The 18,795-nt window shown below is 42.7% G+C and overlaps 1 protein-coding gene and 1 pseudogene across 1 annotated transcript; both read left to right on the plus strand.

Annotated features, from left to right (window-relative positions):
- The first annotated feature begins 681 nt into the window (after positions 1 to 681).
- LOC131821583 (low molecular weight phosphotyrosine protein phosphatase-like) lies at positions 682 to 1,157 on the plus strand (annotated as a pseudogene).
- Positions 1,158 to 13,570: 12,413 nt separating this feature from the next.
- MAGEH1 (MAGE family member H1) lies at positions 13,571 to 15,015 on the plus strand. The gene has a single exon (XM_059158176.1). It carries the CDS (start codon positions 13,840 to 13,842, stop codon positions 14,497 to 14,499), a length of 660 nt encoding a protein of 219 aa, XP_059014159.1. The 5' UTR covers positions 13,571 to 13,839; the 3' UTR covers positions 14,500 to 15,015.
- The last annotated feature ends 3,780 nt before the right edge of the window (positions 15,016 to 18,795 follow it).

Consider the following 18,795-nt stretch of genomic DNA (forward strand, 5'->3'; position numbering starts at 1 on the left):
TTTGCAAATCAATCAACATGATGCACCATATTAAAAAAAAAGAAAGAATTAGTACCATATAATCATCTCAATAGTTAGAGAAAAAGTATTTGACAAAATGCAGTACCCTTCTTGATAAACCCTCTACAAAGTAGGGTTAAATGGAACTTATTTCAACATCATAAAAACCATATACATAACAGCAACTGCTAATACCATCCTCATTAAGAAAAAACTGAGAGCTTCTTCTCTATGGTCAGGAAAAGACAGGGATGTCCATTCCCACGATTCCTATTTAATATAATACTGAAAGTCTTAGCCTCAGTGATTAGACAGCAAAAAGAATTAAAAAGGCACCCAAAATGGCAAGGAAGAATTCAGGCTTTCAATATTTGCAGAGGACATGATACTCTATGTAGAAAACTCAAAGGATTCTACAAAAAAATACGTAGAACTAATATATGAATTCAGCAAAGTTGCAAGATTTAAAATCAATGTATAGAAATCTTTTGCATTTCTATACAATAATAATAAATCAGAAGAAAAAGAAATCTATTCCACTTACAATTGCACCAAAAACGATAAGATACTTAGGAATAAATCTAACCAAAGAGGTCAAACATCTGTACTCTGAAAACTATAGAATATACATGAAAGAAATTGAAAAGGACATTAAAAAATAATAATAATAATAAGGCACGCAGGAAGATGGCTGAACCAGTGCCCAAGTCGCTGCTGTTCGTGTGTCTGGGTAACATCTGTCTATCAACCCATTGCAGAAGCAGTGTTCAGAAAACTTGTAACTGACCAAAAGCTTTCAGATCATTGGAGGATAAACAGTGCAGAGATATGCACGTATAAAATAGGAAACCCTCCTGATTACCGAGAGCAGAGTTGCATGAAGAAGCATGGCATCCCCATGAGTCACACTGCCTGGCAGTTTACCAAGGAAGACTTTGCCACATTCAGTTATATACTGTGTATGGATGAAATCAATCTGAGAGACTTGAATACAAATAGTAATCAAATTAAAAACTGCAAAGCTAAAATTGAGCTACTTGGGAGCTATGATCCACAAAACCAACTCCATTGTTAAAGGCCCCTATTATTCCGACTTCAAGATTGTCTAACAGCAGTGTGTGAGGTGCTGCAAGGCCTTCCTGGAGAAGGCACACTAAGGCCTTGCCAGTGCTCTCTCAGTGCACCGCTGGGCCCCACAGGCTCTCCTGTAAGGCCGCGTGCCTCCTTCACTCAACCCTCGGTTTCTTACCTTAAGTCATCAGTTACTGTATTTGACAGACAAATAAATAAAAATGTTTCATGCAGACAAAAAAAAGGGAAAATATTCCATGCTCATGGATTGTAAGAAAAAACCATTGCCAAAATGTCTATATTACCCCCAAGCAATCTACAGGTTTAATGCAATCCCTATCAAAATAACAGCAGCATTTTTCACAGAGATAGAACAAACAATCCTTAAAATTTGTATGAAACCAGAAAAGAACTCAAATAGCTAAAGAAATGCTAAAAAAGAAGAGGAAAACTGGACGCATCATGATTCTGGACTTCAAGCTATATTACTAAGCTGTAGTCATCAAGACAGTATGGTACTAGCACAAAGACACACACACACATTGATCACTTGAGGAGAATAAAAAATCCAGAAATTAGACCACAACTCTATGGTGAACGAATCTCTGACAAAGCAGGAAGAACATCCCGTGGAAAAAAGACAGTCTCTTCCACAAAGAGCATTCAGAAAACTGGCAGCAACATGCAGAAAAGTGAACTTGGAACAGTTTCTTATGCCATACAAATATAAAAATATTTTATACAATATATATTTATTTATTTTCATATTTATATATGAATATAAAAATCACAATAATAAACTCAAAACATGGGTGCCTAGGTGGCTCAGTTAGTTAAGCATTTGCCTTTGACTCAGGTCATGATCCTAGGGTCTGGGATCCAGCCCCATGTGTGGCTCCTTGCTTAGTGGGGAGACTGCTTCTCCCCCTAGCTGCCACTCCCTTTGCTTGTGCTCATTCTGTCTCTCTTTCTCTGACAAATAAATTAATAAAATCTTTTTTAAAAGAGATGAAAGACCTAAATGTAAGACATGACACCATCAAAATCCTAGAAGAGAAAGTAGGCAACAACGGCTTTGACTTCTGCCAGAGCAACTTCTTGCTAGACATGTTTCCAATGGCAAGGGGAAAAAAAAAAAGCAAAAATGAACTGTTGGGACCTCATAAAGATAAAAAGCTTTGCATAGCAAAGGAAACAACCAACAAAACTAAAAGACACACACACACGCACGCGTACATACACACACATACATGATTGAACATCACTCAGACATCAAAAAGAGTGAAATGCTGCCATCTGTGACAACGTGGATGGAGCTAGAGTGTATTATGCCATGCAAAATAAGTCAGACAGAGAAAGACAAATACCACATGATTTCAGTTATATATGTAATTTAAGAAACTAAACAAATGAACATATAGGAAGGGAAGGGAAAAGAAAATAAGATGAAAATTGAGAGGGAGCCAAACATTAGAGACTCTTAACTCTAGTAAACAAACTGAGGGTTACGGGAGGGGAGGTGTGTGGGGGGATGAGGTAACTGGGGGATGCTCATTAAGGAGGGTACTTGATGTAATGAGCACTGGCTGTAATATACAACTGATGGATCACTAAATTCTATCCCTGAAACTAATAATACACTATATGTTACCTAAATTGAATTTAAATAAAAAAATTAAAAATCACACTGAGATACCACCTCATACCTGTCCAAATGGCTAAAATGAACAAAAGGAAAAACAGATATTGGCTAGATGCTGGGAAAGAGGAACCGTCTTCCACTATTGTTGGGGATGCAAAGTGGTGCAGAGACTATGGAAAACAGGATGGAGATTCCTCAACAAGTTAAAAAACAGAACTAGCCTATGACCTAGCAATTGCAGTACTAAGGTATTTACCCAGAGGATACAAAAATAAAGATTCAAAGGGATACATGCACCACAATATTTACAGCAGCACTATCAACAATAGACATTATTATGGAACAATAGCCAAATTATGGAATAATAGCCAAACTCTGGAAACAGCCCATATGTCTACTGACTGACGAATGGAAAAAGAAGAGGCGGTATATACAATGGAATATTATTCAGCCACCAAAAAGAATTAAATGTTGCCATTTGCAAGATGTGGATGGAGCTACAGTGTATTATGCCATGTGAAATAAGTCAGTTGGAGAGACAAATACCACATAATTTCACTCATATGTGGAACTTAGAGATGAACTTAGATGAACATGTGGAACTTAAGAAACAAGATGAACATGTGGGAAGGAAGACAAAAGAGAGAGAGGGATATAAACCATAAGAGACTCTTAAGGATAGAGAAGAAAATGAGGGTTGATGGATCTAGGTGGATGGGGGATGCGCTAAATGAGTGAGGTGTATTAAGGAGGTCACTTGGGATGATTAGCACTGGGCATTATATGTAAGTCATGAATCACTAATTTCTATTCCTGAAACTCCAATATTACACTATGTGCTAACTAACTAGAATTTAAATAAAAATTTGAAGGAAAAAACTACTGAATTCATGATAGTGGGGCCCCACTGAGGAAGAAAGAGCCATGTGGGTCTGGGAAGAGGTAAACAGAGAATTTTCATTATCTGTAATGTAAAGGATAGGCAAAAATAGGGTACAGATCCTTTACCTCTTTGGTTAGGTTTATTCCCAGGTATCTTATGGTTCTTGGTGCTATAGTAAATGGAATAGATTCTCTAATTTCCCTTTGTGTATTTTCATTCTTAGTGTATAAGAAAGCCACTGATTTCTGCACATTGACTTTGTATCCTGCCACGTTGCTGAATTGCTGTATGAGTTCTAGGATTTTGGGGCCAGAGTCTTTTGGGTTTTCCATATAAAGAATCATGTCATCTTCAAAGAGAGAGAGTTTGACTTCTTCATTGCCAATTTGGATACCTTTTCTTTCTCTTTGTTGTCTGATTGCTATTGCTAGGACATCTAATACTATGTTGAACAAGAGTGGTGAGAGTGGGCATCCTTGTCGTGTTCCTGATCTCAGCGGGAAGGTTGCAAGCTTTTTCCCATTGAGGATGATATTTGCTGTGGGTCTTTCATAGATAGATTTGATGACGTTCAGGAATGTTCCCTCTATCCCTATCTTTTGAAGCGTTTTAATCAGGAACGGATGCTGGATTTTGTCAAATGCTTTTTCTGCATCAATTAAGAGGACCATGTGGTTCTTCTCTCTTCTCTTATTCATTTGTTCTATCACATTGATTGATTTGTGAATGTTGAACCATCCTTGTAGCCCAGGGATGAATCCCACCTGGTCATGGTGGATAATCTTTTTAATGTGCTGTTGGATCCTGTTTGCTAGGATTTTGTTGAGAATCTTAGCATCCATATTCATCAGTGATATTGGTCTGAAATTCTCCTTTTTGGTAGGGTCTTTGCCTGGTTTGGGGATCAGGGTAATGCTGGCTTCATAGAAAGAGTCTGGAAGTTTTCCTTCTGCTTCAATTTTTTTTGAAACAGCTTCAGGAGAATAGGTGTTATTTCTTCTTTGAAAGTTTGGTAGAATTTCCCAGGGAATCCATCACGTCCTGGGCTCTTGTTTTTTGGGACGTTTTTTTTTTTTTTTTTTTTTTAATTTTTTATTTTTTATAAACATATATTTTTTATAAACATATATTTTTATCCCCAGGTCTGTGAATCACCAGGTTTACACTGAGGGTTGCCGGGGGGAGGGGGTTGGGGAGAAGGGGGTGGGATTTTGGGACGTTTTTGATCACTGCGTTAATCTTACTAGATATCGGTATATTCAGGTTGTCAATTTCTTCCTGGATCAATTTTGGGAGTTTATAGTTTTCCAGGAATGCATCCATTTCATCTAGGTTGCTTAGCTTATTGGCATATAACTGTTGATCATAACTTCTGATAATTGTTTCTATTTCCTTGGTGTTAGTTGTGATCTCTCCCTTTTCATTCATAATTTTATGAATTTGGGCTTTTTCTCTTTTCTTTTGTATTAGTGTGGCCAATGGTTTATAGATCTTATTGATTCTTTCAAAAAACCAGCATCTAGTTTCATTGATACATTCTATTGTATCTCTGGTTTCTACCTCATTGATCTCAGCTCTACTCTTGATTATTTCCCTTCTTATATGTGGAGTTGGTTTGATTTGTTATTGATTCTCCAGTTCTTTAAGGTGTAGAGACAGCTGGTGTATTCTGGATTTTTCTATTTTTTTGAGGGAGGCTTGGATGGGATGTATTTCCCCCTTAGGACCGCCTTTGCTGTATCCCATAGGTTTTTGGACCGAAGCATCTTCATTCTTATTGGTTTCCATGAATTAAGTTCTTCTTTGATCTTGATCCAAGCATTCTTTAAGAAGGTTGTCTTTAGCTTCCAGGTGTTTGAGTTCCTTCTGAACTTTTCCTCGTGATTGAGCTCCAGTTTCAAAGCATTGTGATCTGAGAATATGCAGGGAATAATCTCAGTCTTTTGGTATTTGTTGAGTCCTGATTTGTGACCCAGTATGTGGTCTATTATTGAGAAGGTTCCATGTACACTTGAGAAGAATGAGTATTCTGTTGTTTTAGGGTGGAATGTTCTGTATATATCTATGAGGTCCATCTGGTCCAATGTGTCATTCCATGCTCTTGTTTCTTTATTGATTTTCTGCTTCGACGATCTATTTCTGAGAGAGGTGTGTTAAGATGTCCTACTATTAGTGTATTCATATCAATATGACTCTTTATCTTGATTAACAGTTTTTTTATGTAATTGGCTGCTCCCATATTGGGGGCATAGATATTTACAATTGTTAGATCATCTTGGTGGATAGTCCCTTTAAGAATGATGTAGTGTCCTTCTGTATCTCTGACTACAGTCTTTAGTTTAAAATCTAATTTATCTGATATGAGAATCACTACCCCAGCCTTCTTTTGAGGTCCATTGGCATGAAAGATGCTTCTCCATCCCTTCACTTTCAGTCTGGGTGTATCTTTAGGTTCAAAATGGGTCTCTTGTAGACAACATATGGATGGGTCCTGTCATTTTATCCTTTCATTTTATGGGCACATTTAGGCCATTCACATTGAGTGTGATTATTGATAGATACGTTTTTATTGACATCATGTTACCTTTGAAATCTTTCTTTCTGTAGATTTTCTCTATATTTCTGTTCAATGCTATTCTTAGGATTTTTCCTCTTTTATAGACCCCCCCTTAATATTTCCTGCAGTGTTGGCTTGGTGGTTGCATAGTCTTTTAAGCCTTGCAGGTCTTGAAAACTCTTTATCTCTCCATCCATTTTGAATGTCAGTCTTGCTGGATAAAGCACTCATTTAGTGCCCTGAATATATCTTGCCAGCCCTTTGTGGCTTGCCAGGTCTCTGTGGACAGGTCTGATATTCTGATGGGCTTTCCTCTGTAAGTAAGGATCCTCTTTGTCCTAGCGGCTTTCTAGAGATTGTATCTACAACTATGATTCCTCAATTTGACTATCAGGTGCCTTGATGTTTTTTTTTGGAATCTATAATCTTGGGTGGAGACCGTTCAGCCTCTAGTACAAGAACGCTGGTTCCATTCGCGAGATTGGGAAAATTTTTCATGAAGAACTTGTTCCACTATATCTTCTAGACTTCTTTCTTTCTCCTCCCCTTCAGGGATTCCAATAATTCTGACGTTGGAACGTTTCATGGCATCATTTACTTCCCTGACTCTGTGTTCGGGGCTTCTAAGCTGTTTGTTCCAGGCTTCCTCCTGATCCTTTCTCTCTGTCTGTTTGTCCTCCAGATCACTAATTCTATCTTCTGTCTCAGTTTCCCTAGCTTTGAGAGGATTTAGATTAGATTGGAACTCATTGAGAGTATTGTGAACCTCATCCCTGGTAGCTTTCAGCTCTGCCCTAACATTGTGAACATCATCTCTGGTGGCTTTCAGTTCTGCCCTAATCAATTTTGTTTGGTCATCCATGGCTTTCTCCAACCTAGCTATTGCCTGTATAATTGTTAGCCTGAATTCTCTTTCCGACATAATTTCTATGTTGATAGCCATTAGCTCTGTTGCAGAAGGCCCATCGTCTGTATTTTTCTTCTGTTGGGCATTCCTCCTCCTAGTCATTTTGTTGAGAGATGACTGAACGGATGTAGCTGGATGTATTGACCATGGTGCAGTCAAGGTGAACCCTGGAACATTTCTTAGCAATCAGGTTTCCCCACCCAAATGAGAGAAAAAAGAAAAGAAAAAGAAAAGAAAAAGAGAGAGAGACAGGGGGGGAAAAAAAGGAAGATAAAAGAGACGGTTCAGCCCAAATGGGCCCCAAGGTAAGATTGATGAAGTATACAAACAAAAACAGACAAACAATAAGACTGATAAAAGTATATGACAAGAGAAAAAGTATATATATGCAAATAAAGGAAGAACCTCATCAAAAAGAACTCCAAGTATAAGATTTATATATTATCAGGACAAACACAAAAACATGGAAACAGTGGCAGAAGAAAAAGATGGGAGAGCGGTTATAAATTCTTAGTGTGGGTGAGGAAGTTTGCTTTGATTTTTCCTGGATGTATCTTGATATCATTGTTAAAGGACTCAACTTTCTTAAGATAAAGGGGGATTAAAAATTGGTTTACCTATAGGGGTAGTATTGATTGGTGGAAGTGGATTACCTTGAAGTTTAACTCTCTATGAATATTAGAAAATAAAAATAAAAAAGAAATAAACTATACTAAAATTTAGAAAAAAATTAAAAATATAGAAATGCAAAAGAAAAACACAGGTGTATGCATCAAAAAGTTCAGGTTAGAAGATTATTATGGAATTTGATGTACTGGACATCTCACTGTGATGGTAAATAGGTTAAAAAAATATCTATATAAAAATATGAGCCAGAATAGTGGGAACGAGTTAAAAATAAAAGTTGTCCTATGAAGTAGTGGTGGTTGTTCTCTTGTAGTCTTTTTCTTTTCCTATTTTTTTTTAAACTTTTTCTTTCCTGGTTGGTTTCCTGGGGGAGGGGCCTTCCACGTGGATTTTCAGTCAATGATGTTCCCTGAGTTAAGTCCTCCCACCCCCCCAAGAGGGTGGGCTTTGAAGAAACGGGTTTTTTTCAGGTTTTGTTCTCTGGAGGTTTTTATGTTTGTTCAGTTGTTTGTTTTTTTTTTTTTCTTTTTCTCTTGCCTTGACCGCTTTTGATGGTTTTTGTAGGGTTAGAGGAAAGCAAACTGCACCCTGACCTCCCTCTCAGAGAGAAGCCTCAGCCTGGTCCCCTGTGGGTGCTGCAGAGCCCATATAAATTCCCCCTTGGCCGCTGGCAGAGCAGGTTCAAAGTCACGGTTTCTGGGGACGCAGGATCTTCTGCTTGTACCCAAAACCAGGGCAGCCGCGGCTGTCTGGGCAGCTCCAGACTGCCAGAGAGGTTCCAAGCAGCGTTCGCACACTGAGATTTTCCCGCTGGCCTGGGATGGGAGTGCCTGGTCTTTCTGTGTCTAAGAGCACCCGGCTTGCGCGCACCTCTCTCAGGGGAAGCTTTGGGTCCCCCGCGTATCTCAGGCTCTGAGAGCTGGGCGCATGTCGGAGAGTACCAGGCTAGACCTTCGTGCACCTCTCTCAGAAGAGGGTTTGAGAGGCATGCGCATCTCAGGTTGTGAAACAATGGCATGGGTCTAAGAGCGCTGGGCTGGGCCTTTGCGCACCTCTCTCAGGGGAGCGTGAGGGGCGGCACGTCTCAGGCTCTGTAGCACCGCTGGGCGTTCTGCCATCTGGTGAGGCACTCAGCCCCTCACCCTGGAGTTGGATCCCATGTGTTCTAGGACGCGCTGGCAGCTCAGGGACCAAGACCTGGTTTCTCCACCGCACTCTCTCTGGCTCAGCACCAGGGGAGGCTGTCCTGGGTCCGGGGACTTAAGCTCCTGTCCCTAGCCACCCAGATTCCCACAATCCCCCCCCCCCCCCGTGATCCTTTGCTCTTTCTGAGTGCTTTCAACCAGTCTCCAAGTTAATGCTGGTCCCCAGATGCAGGGCACTCTCATATTAGGGGAATTAGTTTCCAACCGGTCACCTCTGGTGGCTCCCTCCCCCTTTTGTTTATCTTCCAATATCAGTCCAACGTTCCCACTCCGCTTTACCTGCCCACTGGCATCTTCTGCCCCTGTAGAGATCCAGACGTGTATAGTTCTGATCTCAGGCTGATTTCATGGGTCATCGGAGTTCTTTGGTAGGTAATCAGCTCACTTTAGGGTACAGGTTGAAACAGCGCCTCCTCCTACTTCCCCGCCATCTTGTCTTCCCACCCAAAGACCCTTAACATTTTAAAAAATTTCTTTTCAGTGTTCCAGAATTCATTGTTTATGCACCACACCCAGTGCTCCATGCAATACATGCCCTCCATAATAACCACCACCAAGCTCACTGAACGCCCCACCCCCACTCCCTTCCCAAACCCACAGTTTGTTTCTCAGATTACACAGTCTCTCATGGTTTGTCTCCCCTCCAATTTCCCCCAACTCCCTTCTCCTCTCCATCTCCCATATCCTCCATGTTAGTCCTTAAGCTCCACAAATAAACAAAACCATATGATAATTGACTCTTTCTGCTTGACTTATTTCACTTAGCATAATCTATTCCAATCCAACCCATGTTGATACAAAAGTTGGGTATTCATCCTTCCTGATGGAGGCATAATACTCCATAGTATATATGGATCACATCATCCTTATCCATTTGTCCATTGAAGGGCATCTTGATTCCACAGTTTGGCGACTGTGGCCATTGCTACTATGAACATTGGGGTACAGATGGCCCTTCTTTTCACTACATCTGTATCTTTAAGTGCAATACAATCTGTATCAATAGTGCAATTGCAGGGTCATAGGGAAGTTCTTTTTTTTTTTTTTTTTAAGAAATTTCCACACAGGTTTCCTAAGTGGCTGTACCAGTTTGCACTCCCACCAACAGTGTAAGAGATTTCCCCTTTCTCCACATCCTCTCCAACACATGTTGTTTACTGTCTTGTTAATTTTGGCCATTCTAACTGGTGTAAGGTGGTATCTCAATGTGGTTTTGATTTGAATCTCCCTGATGGCTAATGATGCTGACCATTTCCTCATGTGTCTGTTAGCCATTTGTATGTCTCCTTTGGAGAAGTGTTTGTTCATGCCTTCTGCCCATTTTTTGATATGATTAACTGTTTTGTGTGTGTTGAGTTTGAGGTGTTCTTTATAAATCTTGGATATTAGCCCTTTGTCTGTAGTGTCATTTGTGAATATCTTCTTCCATTCCATGGGTTGCCTCTTGGTGTTGTTGACTCAAAGATCCTTAACTTAATCACATCTGCAGAGTTACCTTTTGCCATATAAGGTAACATATTCACAGGTTTTAGGGATAGGGATGTGGACATCTTTGGTTTCAGGGGAGAATTTTTCAGCTTACCCCATCTTGCATGAGTTATTTCCCTCTAATATTTACAATACCACTGTGACATACCCATTTGCAGATGGAGAAACTGAGGCTTAGAAAGGTTAAGTAACATGCTGGACTTGACACAGCTTGGAAGGGGCAGGGCCAGGCATGGAAAACCTGGTAATGTGACTAAGGATCTCTGCTTTGCTCTTCCCCACATCTGTCCCTTTTCTTATCTCTTTTCCTTCTGCTCCTATTCTAATAGAGCAAAAATACTCCCTTCTATCCTAAGCCCTCTTGAACTACTAAAATACACTCAACTGAAGCAGCAGCAAGTTCCGTGACGGCATAAGCCAAGGCTTGGAAATCTGAAGATGCAGGCCCAAATACTGACATTCACCAGCAATGCTATGGTCATGGTCAAGAGACCTAACCTTTCTCTAGCTTTACTGGTAATTGAGGTTCTTGTAAAGATTTCAGTTTGGAGGTGGTTTAGGCACATAGCCTACCACAACGTGGTTAGCTTCCCTCCTTTCTTTGTACTTGTAGTGCCTCACAAGTGAGTTGCCCTTCCTTTGTTATATGCTATTTACTCCAAACAAACCTGTAGTCTACAATATCCCAAGACATGGTTTAATTATTTCCTTCTGTTAAAACCATGCCTGGTGATATACTGGCTATGTAACACACTCTGTTTATTGACTAACAAATCCTGTGGCCTGTTTTACATAAATGTGATTTCTGTTAAGCTTTTGTGAATACTGAGTGCACCTCACAGACTAAACCCTGTTCTTGAATACTCCTTTGAGGAAACTGGTTGGAAGCCACAGCCCTAGATTATATGTTGCTTCAGGTAGGGTCTGATCTACCAGGGTGCTATGGGGAGCTGTCCTGTCCTTGTTGTGGAGTGGAGCAAAGGTTCACTCAGATGAAGCCCAAGACAGAGAGATGCCCCTCCTCCTCTGGTTGGTAGGCAGAAGGCAATGCAGCAGTAAACATACACCGCCCCAAATTAGTTTGGCCAGGCCTACCCAACAGGAAGCCTTGGTAGGCTCTGGGTATAAAGAAAGTTTCAGAGAGAAAGTGACTGTTGGGAAGATAATTAATTTGCTGGTTATATTCCCATAAAATCCCATCAGAATGGAGACACTATTTGAAAAAATACAGGTGATTTTTGCAATCCTCTAGGCAGATTTATAAACAGCAAACATAAAACAAACAAAAGAGAAAAGAAAAAAACCCTGAACTCAGAGGAACCTGCTTTCATCTAGGGTCACTGGCATGTACTGTTGGATATCCAGAGAGCCTGACAACAGCCTGGCAGACAAGGCTGGAGAGATTAGCCTTTTCCTGTTTGTACAGAGAACAAATCACGGGATAAAGATGGTAGGTGAACTCATCAAAGTCAAAGAGCTTATAAGCAACACAGGCTGGGCCAGAAGTCATGTTCCTAGGTTTGAGTTCAATGCTTATTACTCTATACCAGGCATCCCCTTTCTACACATGTCCAGAGGACTGGGCCTCGTTGGGTGCAATTCAGCTGGCAATTCTGTTTTCTAAATGGGACGCACTGCCCCACCCCGGCACTTACTCACTAGGTGTAGCCATATCCTGTTCCATAAACTCCATCGAGGTCTGGGGTACATCAAGAGGCTAGACAGGGCCCCTTCCCTCAATGGGATTACAATATGAGGTTCTGTCAAGCAAGCATATAATCTCTTCCAGACAAAAAGGTAGAAAGTATTTGCTTGCTTATAACGTGCTTGGCTAAACACATGTGCAGAATCTTTTCCATCATATATTCCTTCAACATGCATTTATTAAATGCCACTCTCACACACTGCTTCAAACACCTGAGAGGCAAAGGCTGTGCTTCCTTTGTGATAAGTGCTTTTTATTTGTTATCTCATTTAATTCTCACAACCCTATAAGGATAGCACTGAATTAACCACACATTATAGATGAGGAAACAAAGGCTCAGAGAGGTGAAGTGCCTTATGCAAAATAGTATCTTTGGAATGACATAAGAAAGATACAGAGTGCTTGCTATAGAAACTCCTCCCTCAGGGGAATGAGCATGGACTCACTATTCATCCAGCAAGACAAGCTTCAGGGAGGAAGAGGCCTGTGAGTAGGCAGATGGAATTTAGATAGTTGGGGATGAGAGGAAAAGCAGTTCAGACAGAGGAACTAGGGAGCAAAGACCCAGAGTGGATAAAGTTCAGAGTATGTTCCAAATTACATCTGGATTACCAGATGAATGAAAGAACCAAAAATAAATCGGGAGCATTCAGGTAGACTGGAGCCTAGAACCTCAGAACCAACCTGCACTTCCACCACCCTCTCCTCATACCTCTCTTCTACCCAATCAGTCCCTAAAGCTTGTCCATGATCACGCTTAAAATGCCTTTATGCCGCCCCATCCCCATGGCAACTGCCTTAAGGCTCACTTTCTTTTCCTCTCGCTTCTTATTCCAGTTGCTTCCTAAGTGACCTGCCAAAGAACGGTCTGTACAGCCTCTGTGAACCTCTGCAAATGCAAGCCTGATCCAGTCAGTGCCCTACTTAAAAATCCTGTGAATAGAACATTTTAAATGTTCTGCACCTCTTGCACACTGTTCACTGCTTTTGCAGTCCCACCTCCCCTCATCACCCAGCAATTCAGCCCTCAGCAGCTTATCTGGGTGCTAGATGAGTCCACGAATCAATTAGTATACACATAAAATGTTTCTGAGAACAAGGATGGTGAATTAATGTGCCTTATAAGCCAAGACAGGAAAGGATAACTGAGACCACTGGTACCTCCAGAAACACACTCCTCAACTCCATTCCCCCACACCTTCCCCCACAATCCCTTGACACACGTACATTTACATCCAGCATTCTGTGAGAATGTATTAGAGACACATTCCTTCCCAATACCGGCAAGCAAATATTGTATCAAACTGAAAAACACAGAAATCCTATGCTATTCATTTTTCCCGTGTATTCACCTGCCCTTGCCAATCTCTAGCTTTCCTCTCTGCCCTAATCCCACCCCTGCTTTGTAGAGTATTTTTTTTTTTTTCCTATCTGACAGCGGAAATTTGGGTGGAGGAGACGCCCACTTCCTCTTTGGAGTTCCCAGTGCGTGGCAGAAAAGGCGGAGTCAGCCCTGCAGAGGATTTGCGCGCGCTTGCGGCGGGAGCGAGTGCAGATGGCGGTGGTTTATGCATTTCAGCTTCACTGGGAGTGAGCTCTCTCGCTGAGAACGTCTGGTTTGTTGCTACAGAAACTACTGACATTGCTGAATTCAGCGGCAGCCGCTTCTTAGGATAGAGGTAGTTGCTTTCTGCAGAAGTTGCAGGCTTCTTTCCCTAGAATCGCAATAGGCTCACGCGCCCACAGTAGGAGATATGCCTCGGGGTCGGAAGAGTCGGCGCCGCCGTAACGCAAGGGCCGCAGAAGAGAACCGCAATAACCGTAAGATCCTAGCCTCAGAGCCTTCTGAGATGCCGATGGCCTCTTCTCTGGCCCCGAGTACCCCGGAGGACGACCTGAGTGACCCTGAGGAAGATCCTAGCACTCCGGAGGAGGCCTCCACCACCCCTGAGGAAGCCTCCAGCACTGCTCAAGTGCAAAAGCCCTCGGTAGCCCGGAGCAAATTTCAAGGCACCAAGAAAAGTCTCCTGATGTCCATATTAGCCCTCATCTTCATCATGGGCAACAGCGCCAAGGAGGCCCTGATCTGGAAAGTGCTTGGGAAGTTGGGGATGCAGCCTGGCCAGCAGCACAGCATCTTTGGAGATCCAAAGAAGGTCGTCACAGAGGAGTTTGTGCGCAGAGGGTACTTGATTTATAAGCCGGTGCCGCGGAGCAGTCCTGTGGAGTATGAGTTCTTCTGGGGACCTAGAGCACACGTGGAATCCAGCAAGCTGAAAGTCATGCATTTTGTGGCAAGGGTGCGTAACCGATGCTCCAAGGACTGGCCATGTAATTATGATTGGGATTCCGAGGATGATGCAGAAGTTGAGGCTATCCTCAATTCAGGTGCTAGGGGTTACAGCGCACCTTAGGGAAACCTGGGGCAGACCCTTGAAGAGGGTTGGAAACATCAAATGTACCCCAAGAAGTAAATTAGCTGGATTTTGAGTTGAATATGATGGGAAAAGGGGGCATTTGGTAGTTGTGATCAGTGCTGTTTAACTGCAATATAGAGGGTTTGCTCTGGATATTGTATGACTGTATACATTTTAATATAGTGCTGATTAAGGTCAAATTCTGATTAAAGTAAGAGTGCAGAAAAGATATTTTTTCTTTTTTCTGTCACTGAGATTTAGTGTAACAGTTTTGCTAACGTTGTAAAATGAGTCCATCATAGTCTGTGATCTGATGCATATTTTATATAATTGAAATAGGCTATCCTTGAAAGTTGGAAATAAACAGTAATGTGAGAGAAGGATGGGGAGTTCTTTTGTCTGACATTTCTGAAACCTTTGTTTCTCCTGTTGTATAAAGAAAACTGCCAACTACTGTGATTTTACTTACTCTGCCATATAAGAAAGAAAAAAATAAAAGCATAATGACAAGGACACCTTGTTCATTTTTTGACCACCAGTTATATGTGAGGCATCAGTCTAGGTTCCAGGGATACTCCGTGGCACACAGTCCTCAGTTCTAAAGAATGTTCTAGATTACACAGGAGAAACAAATATGTAAACTGGCAGTGTGGTAAACACTGTAACAGGGAGTGAGTATGGCATGCCATGAGAATGCAGAAACACTTATGTGACCTGTCTTGAGGGTGGGATGGGAAAGAGGGGACATCACAGGATTCTATGAGAACCCAAGAGATGCTTAAACAAGTTTGGGGGAATTTGGAAAGGGGCAGCAAAGCATTCTGTGAAAATACTGTGTATCGGGTATTTTTGAATACCTAACCCAGCTTGGAGGGAGGGGGCATTGGCAAAGGGAAGGTATATCACGGGGTACTGTAGAAATAGAAAATACACTTAAATCAGCTTGAGAGGACGGCAGGGTTGACAGGGGTGGTTGCAGGAAAAAGGACATTGTGGGGTACTACAGAAATTAAAGAGATGGGACTTTCAGAAAATTCTTGGTAGGATGACAACCTGAGTTCTGAAAATACTCTTGAAGATGGAGAAGGGAGTAGCTGTGGAGGCACTAAAGGCAGTGTGGACATTAGGGAAAAAACAAATTCTCCACTGAACGATTAAGGTTATGTCAAGGGGAAAGTCAAGAAAAAGAAAGAAGGTGGGGAAGAGGTGAGCAGAGCTGGAGCCTCAAAGGGTGGGAGCTATGGCTGATTTTAAAGAGAACAAAGATGGTTAATAATAATGAGGATCCTGGAATAATAATTTTAAAAGGCAAACAAGCAGAGACTCTTGGGTAAGTCAGAAGACTCGACCTGTGGCAATTCTGAAAGGTAACGGGGCACTTATCTCAGACACTACAGTTTGTTAAGGTGTGCCAGTTGTTTTAAAAGTGTGTGTGTGTGGGGGGCGCCTGGGTGGCCCAGTGGGTTAAAGCCTCTGCCTTCCGCTCAGGTCATGATCCCAGGGTCCTGGGATGGAGCCCCAGCGGGGAGCCTCCTTCCCCCTCTCTCTCTGCCTGCCTCTCTGCCTACTTGTGATTTCTGTCTGTCAAAAACAAATAAATAAAATCGTTTTTTAAAAAAATGTGTGTGTGTGGAGGGGGAGTTGTATGCATTTCGGGGGGAGAGGGGCGCAGAGTTAGCACTTTGACTCTCTCCTTCAGCCAGAGTAGAGAGTCCAGAGGGCTACCTGGCATGGTGGCCCATGGTGCAGTAAGCATGTGGTATCAAGTTTCCGCCCACCTCCAGGAGCTTTCACACTTTCTCACTTCATTGTACCAAGGAGCTCAATGTTCTTCCAATCTATTCTATCACCAGGGAGTTCTGAATCCTCTACCTCACCCTGCAGCAAGTCTGGAGATTGTAGGAGTCATCCTTCACATTCTTTTCAGCTACAGGCAAAGAACATGGATAAGATGTTCTGGCCACCCCCAAAACCTACCACATCTACCCTTAGAGCTAAACACTATTGTGAACTAAGTCCTCTAATAGGGAACCCCAAGGAGAGGTGCCTCATCTAGCTTTGTGGGGCTCAGAGGGAGCAGCTATCACAAAGGTACCCTCTTTCTTTTGCCTCCAGTCAGTCTTATCCTGTTTCCAGCTGTGTACAAGATAAAGTCACTGGAGCCCGGGTCCCATAGGACCTGGGACCCAACAGGGACCAATAGACATTCCTGGGCCCAGGGACCCATAGACATCAGCCTGCAGACACGGGAGGCTTCAAACGAAAGTGGGAACTATGACACCTCAGCAGCTCCAAATTCACTCAGCAAATAAGAAAAGAGTGAGAACATTCCATGATTCAGGCGGTGTGACAGAAACTGGAGCTGCAGAGAATGAAAAGGCATGATTCTGGCCCCAGAGGAGCCCTGTTTGTCAATGCCACATCCAGAGGTAGATAAGGTATGAATCTGAGGTTCGGATTACTAAGTGACTTTCCTGTCTAGAGCCACAAGGGTGGCAAGTGACAGATCCTGGACAAGACCAAGACCCCACATCTGGCCCCTGCAAATCCAGAGTGCTTTTCCATAGACCACCCTGCTGTCCATGTCTGCTTGCCACTGCACTCACAAGGACTCTGTCTTCAAAGGAAACACGTAAAGTCCATGGGACAGGTCTCAGTAACCCCAACTGCAGCCTTGAATCCTTTGGGGAATAAGGCTGACTTTCAACTCTCTCCCTTTTATAGAAAAGGGGCTCATACAAGTCAGTCAGCTAGTAAGTGGGAGAGACTGCAGAGCAAAGATTATTGAGAATCTCCTCCATACCAGGGGCTTGCCACATATTACCTCTGCCAGGTCAGTAAGATTACCCCTGTTTCACAGGAAGCTCCAGCTAGCTCAGGGGAAGAAATAATGTCCTTCTAACACCTGCCTGAGTCTATGGTTTCTTTGGCTCTGGTGGGGAATAATCATCCCATTGTCTAAACTGGTTATTTGCACGTGTGGGCCAAGAAGCTCAATTCAGTCAGAGAACCAGTAGTACCCAGTATAGAGTGGGAGTATACTGCAATCTGCACTGTAGAAGAGATGACTGCTGGAATCCTGAAGGCCTCAGGCAGGAGGCTCCACAGGGAGACACAGAGGCTTGGGTGACCTGCCTTAGCCCAGCAAGGAAGCAATTAATGACCCAGACTCATTCCTCCCTGGGCCTGGAGGTTTAGTGTATCTCCCACTCCTTTGCACTCCCCAACAACACACTACATTGGTGCTGCAAAGAGTTAATCTTCATTTGATTAAGCAAAAGATGAGCAAGGGTGGGATTTCCGGTGGCTGTGAGAAGAATGACAGGGCTAAGGGAGAGGGAGGGAAAGGAGCTTCTGGAAGGTGGTGAGGAAAAGAGAATATTCATTGTTTCATTTACATAAATTCTTTGAGCTTTGAGCAGTACCTAGAGGGGACACAAGCTGGGAACCTCTTGCTGTGTAAGTCAGCAACCTAAGCTGGCCCTATCCCTGAAGAGGTTCCACACAGTGAGTGGGAAAGCTGCAGTTTCAGTTGCCAGAATGCCTCTGAAGTAGATTGAGTTTCTGGGTCCTAGAATACTCCAGTTGTTTAGGGGACTCAGGAATAGAGAGCTCAAAAGTCCCCAGTGCATAGCAAGAGTGGCAGCTGCCATTTCCTGAGTGCCTAAATCATGCCAGGAACTTTGATGTTTGTTTTCGTACATTGTCTCTAATGTTTGCAACAGACCAGCAAGGTAGGCACCACCAGGCCAAGTTTATGGAGGAGGAAACTCAGGGTCAGATATCAGAAGCAAGTTGCTAGGATCACCTGGTTGGCCAGTGACAGCCTTGGACATGAAGCCAGGGCCAGGGCCAAGCAAGTCTGAAGCCCACACTACTATAGTAAAACAACAGACTGCATCACCAGGGCACCTGGGGCTCCACCCAGCCTTGGGGAAGTCCTCTGTCTTCTACCTCCACCACAACCCAGGGTAAAAGTGAGAAGGAGCATTCTGGGGTGGGGTGAGGAGGCATGGGAAAACAAGGTTAATAAGCCATTTAGGGATTAGCTGTGGATATTCCTTTACTCTGAATTATTGTGGCCCCAATTGCTAGGCATCTTTCAAGAGCTGCTGTGTGTAGAATGAATATTTCCTTCCAAGACAAATGTATCCTTCTCCATCACAATACGTTGCTCAGAAACATCCCACCCTGAGCATGCCATCAATCCTCAGATTCCCAGGTCCTGGTTATCACCCAGTGAACCAACCAAACTGCAACCTTTCTGGGCCTGCAATATTGCTGGCTGATGCT

This window comes from Mustela lutreola, chromosome X (assembly GCF_030435805.1).
Source record: "Mustela lutreola isolate mMusLut2 chromosome X, mMusLut2.pri, whole genome shotgun sequence".
In the NCBI taxonomy this organism is placed as follows: domain Eukaryota; kingdom Metazoa; phylum Chordata; class Mammalia; order Carnivora; family Mustelidae; genus Mustela; species Mustela lutreola.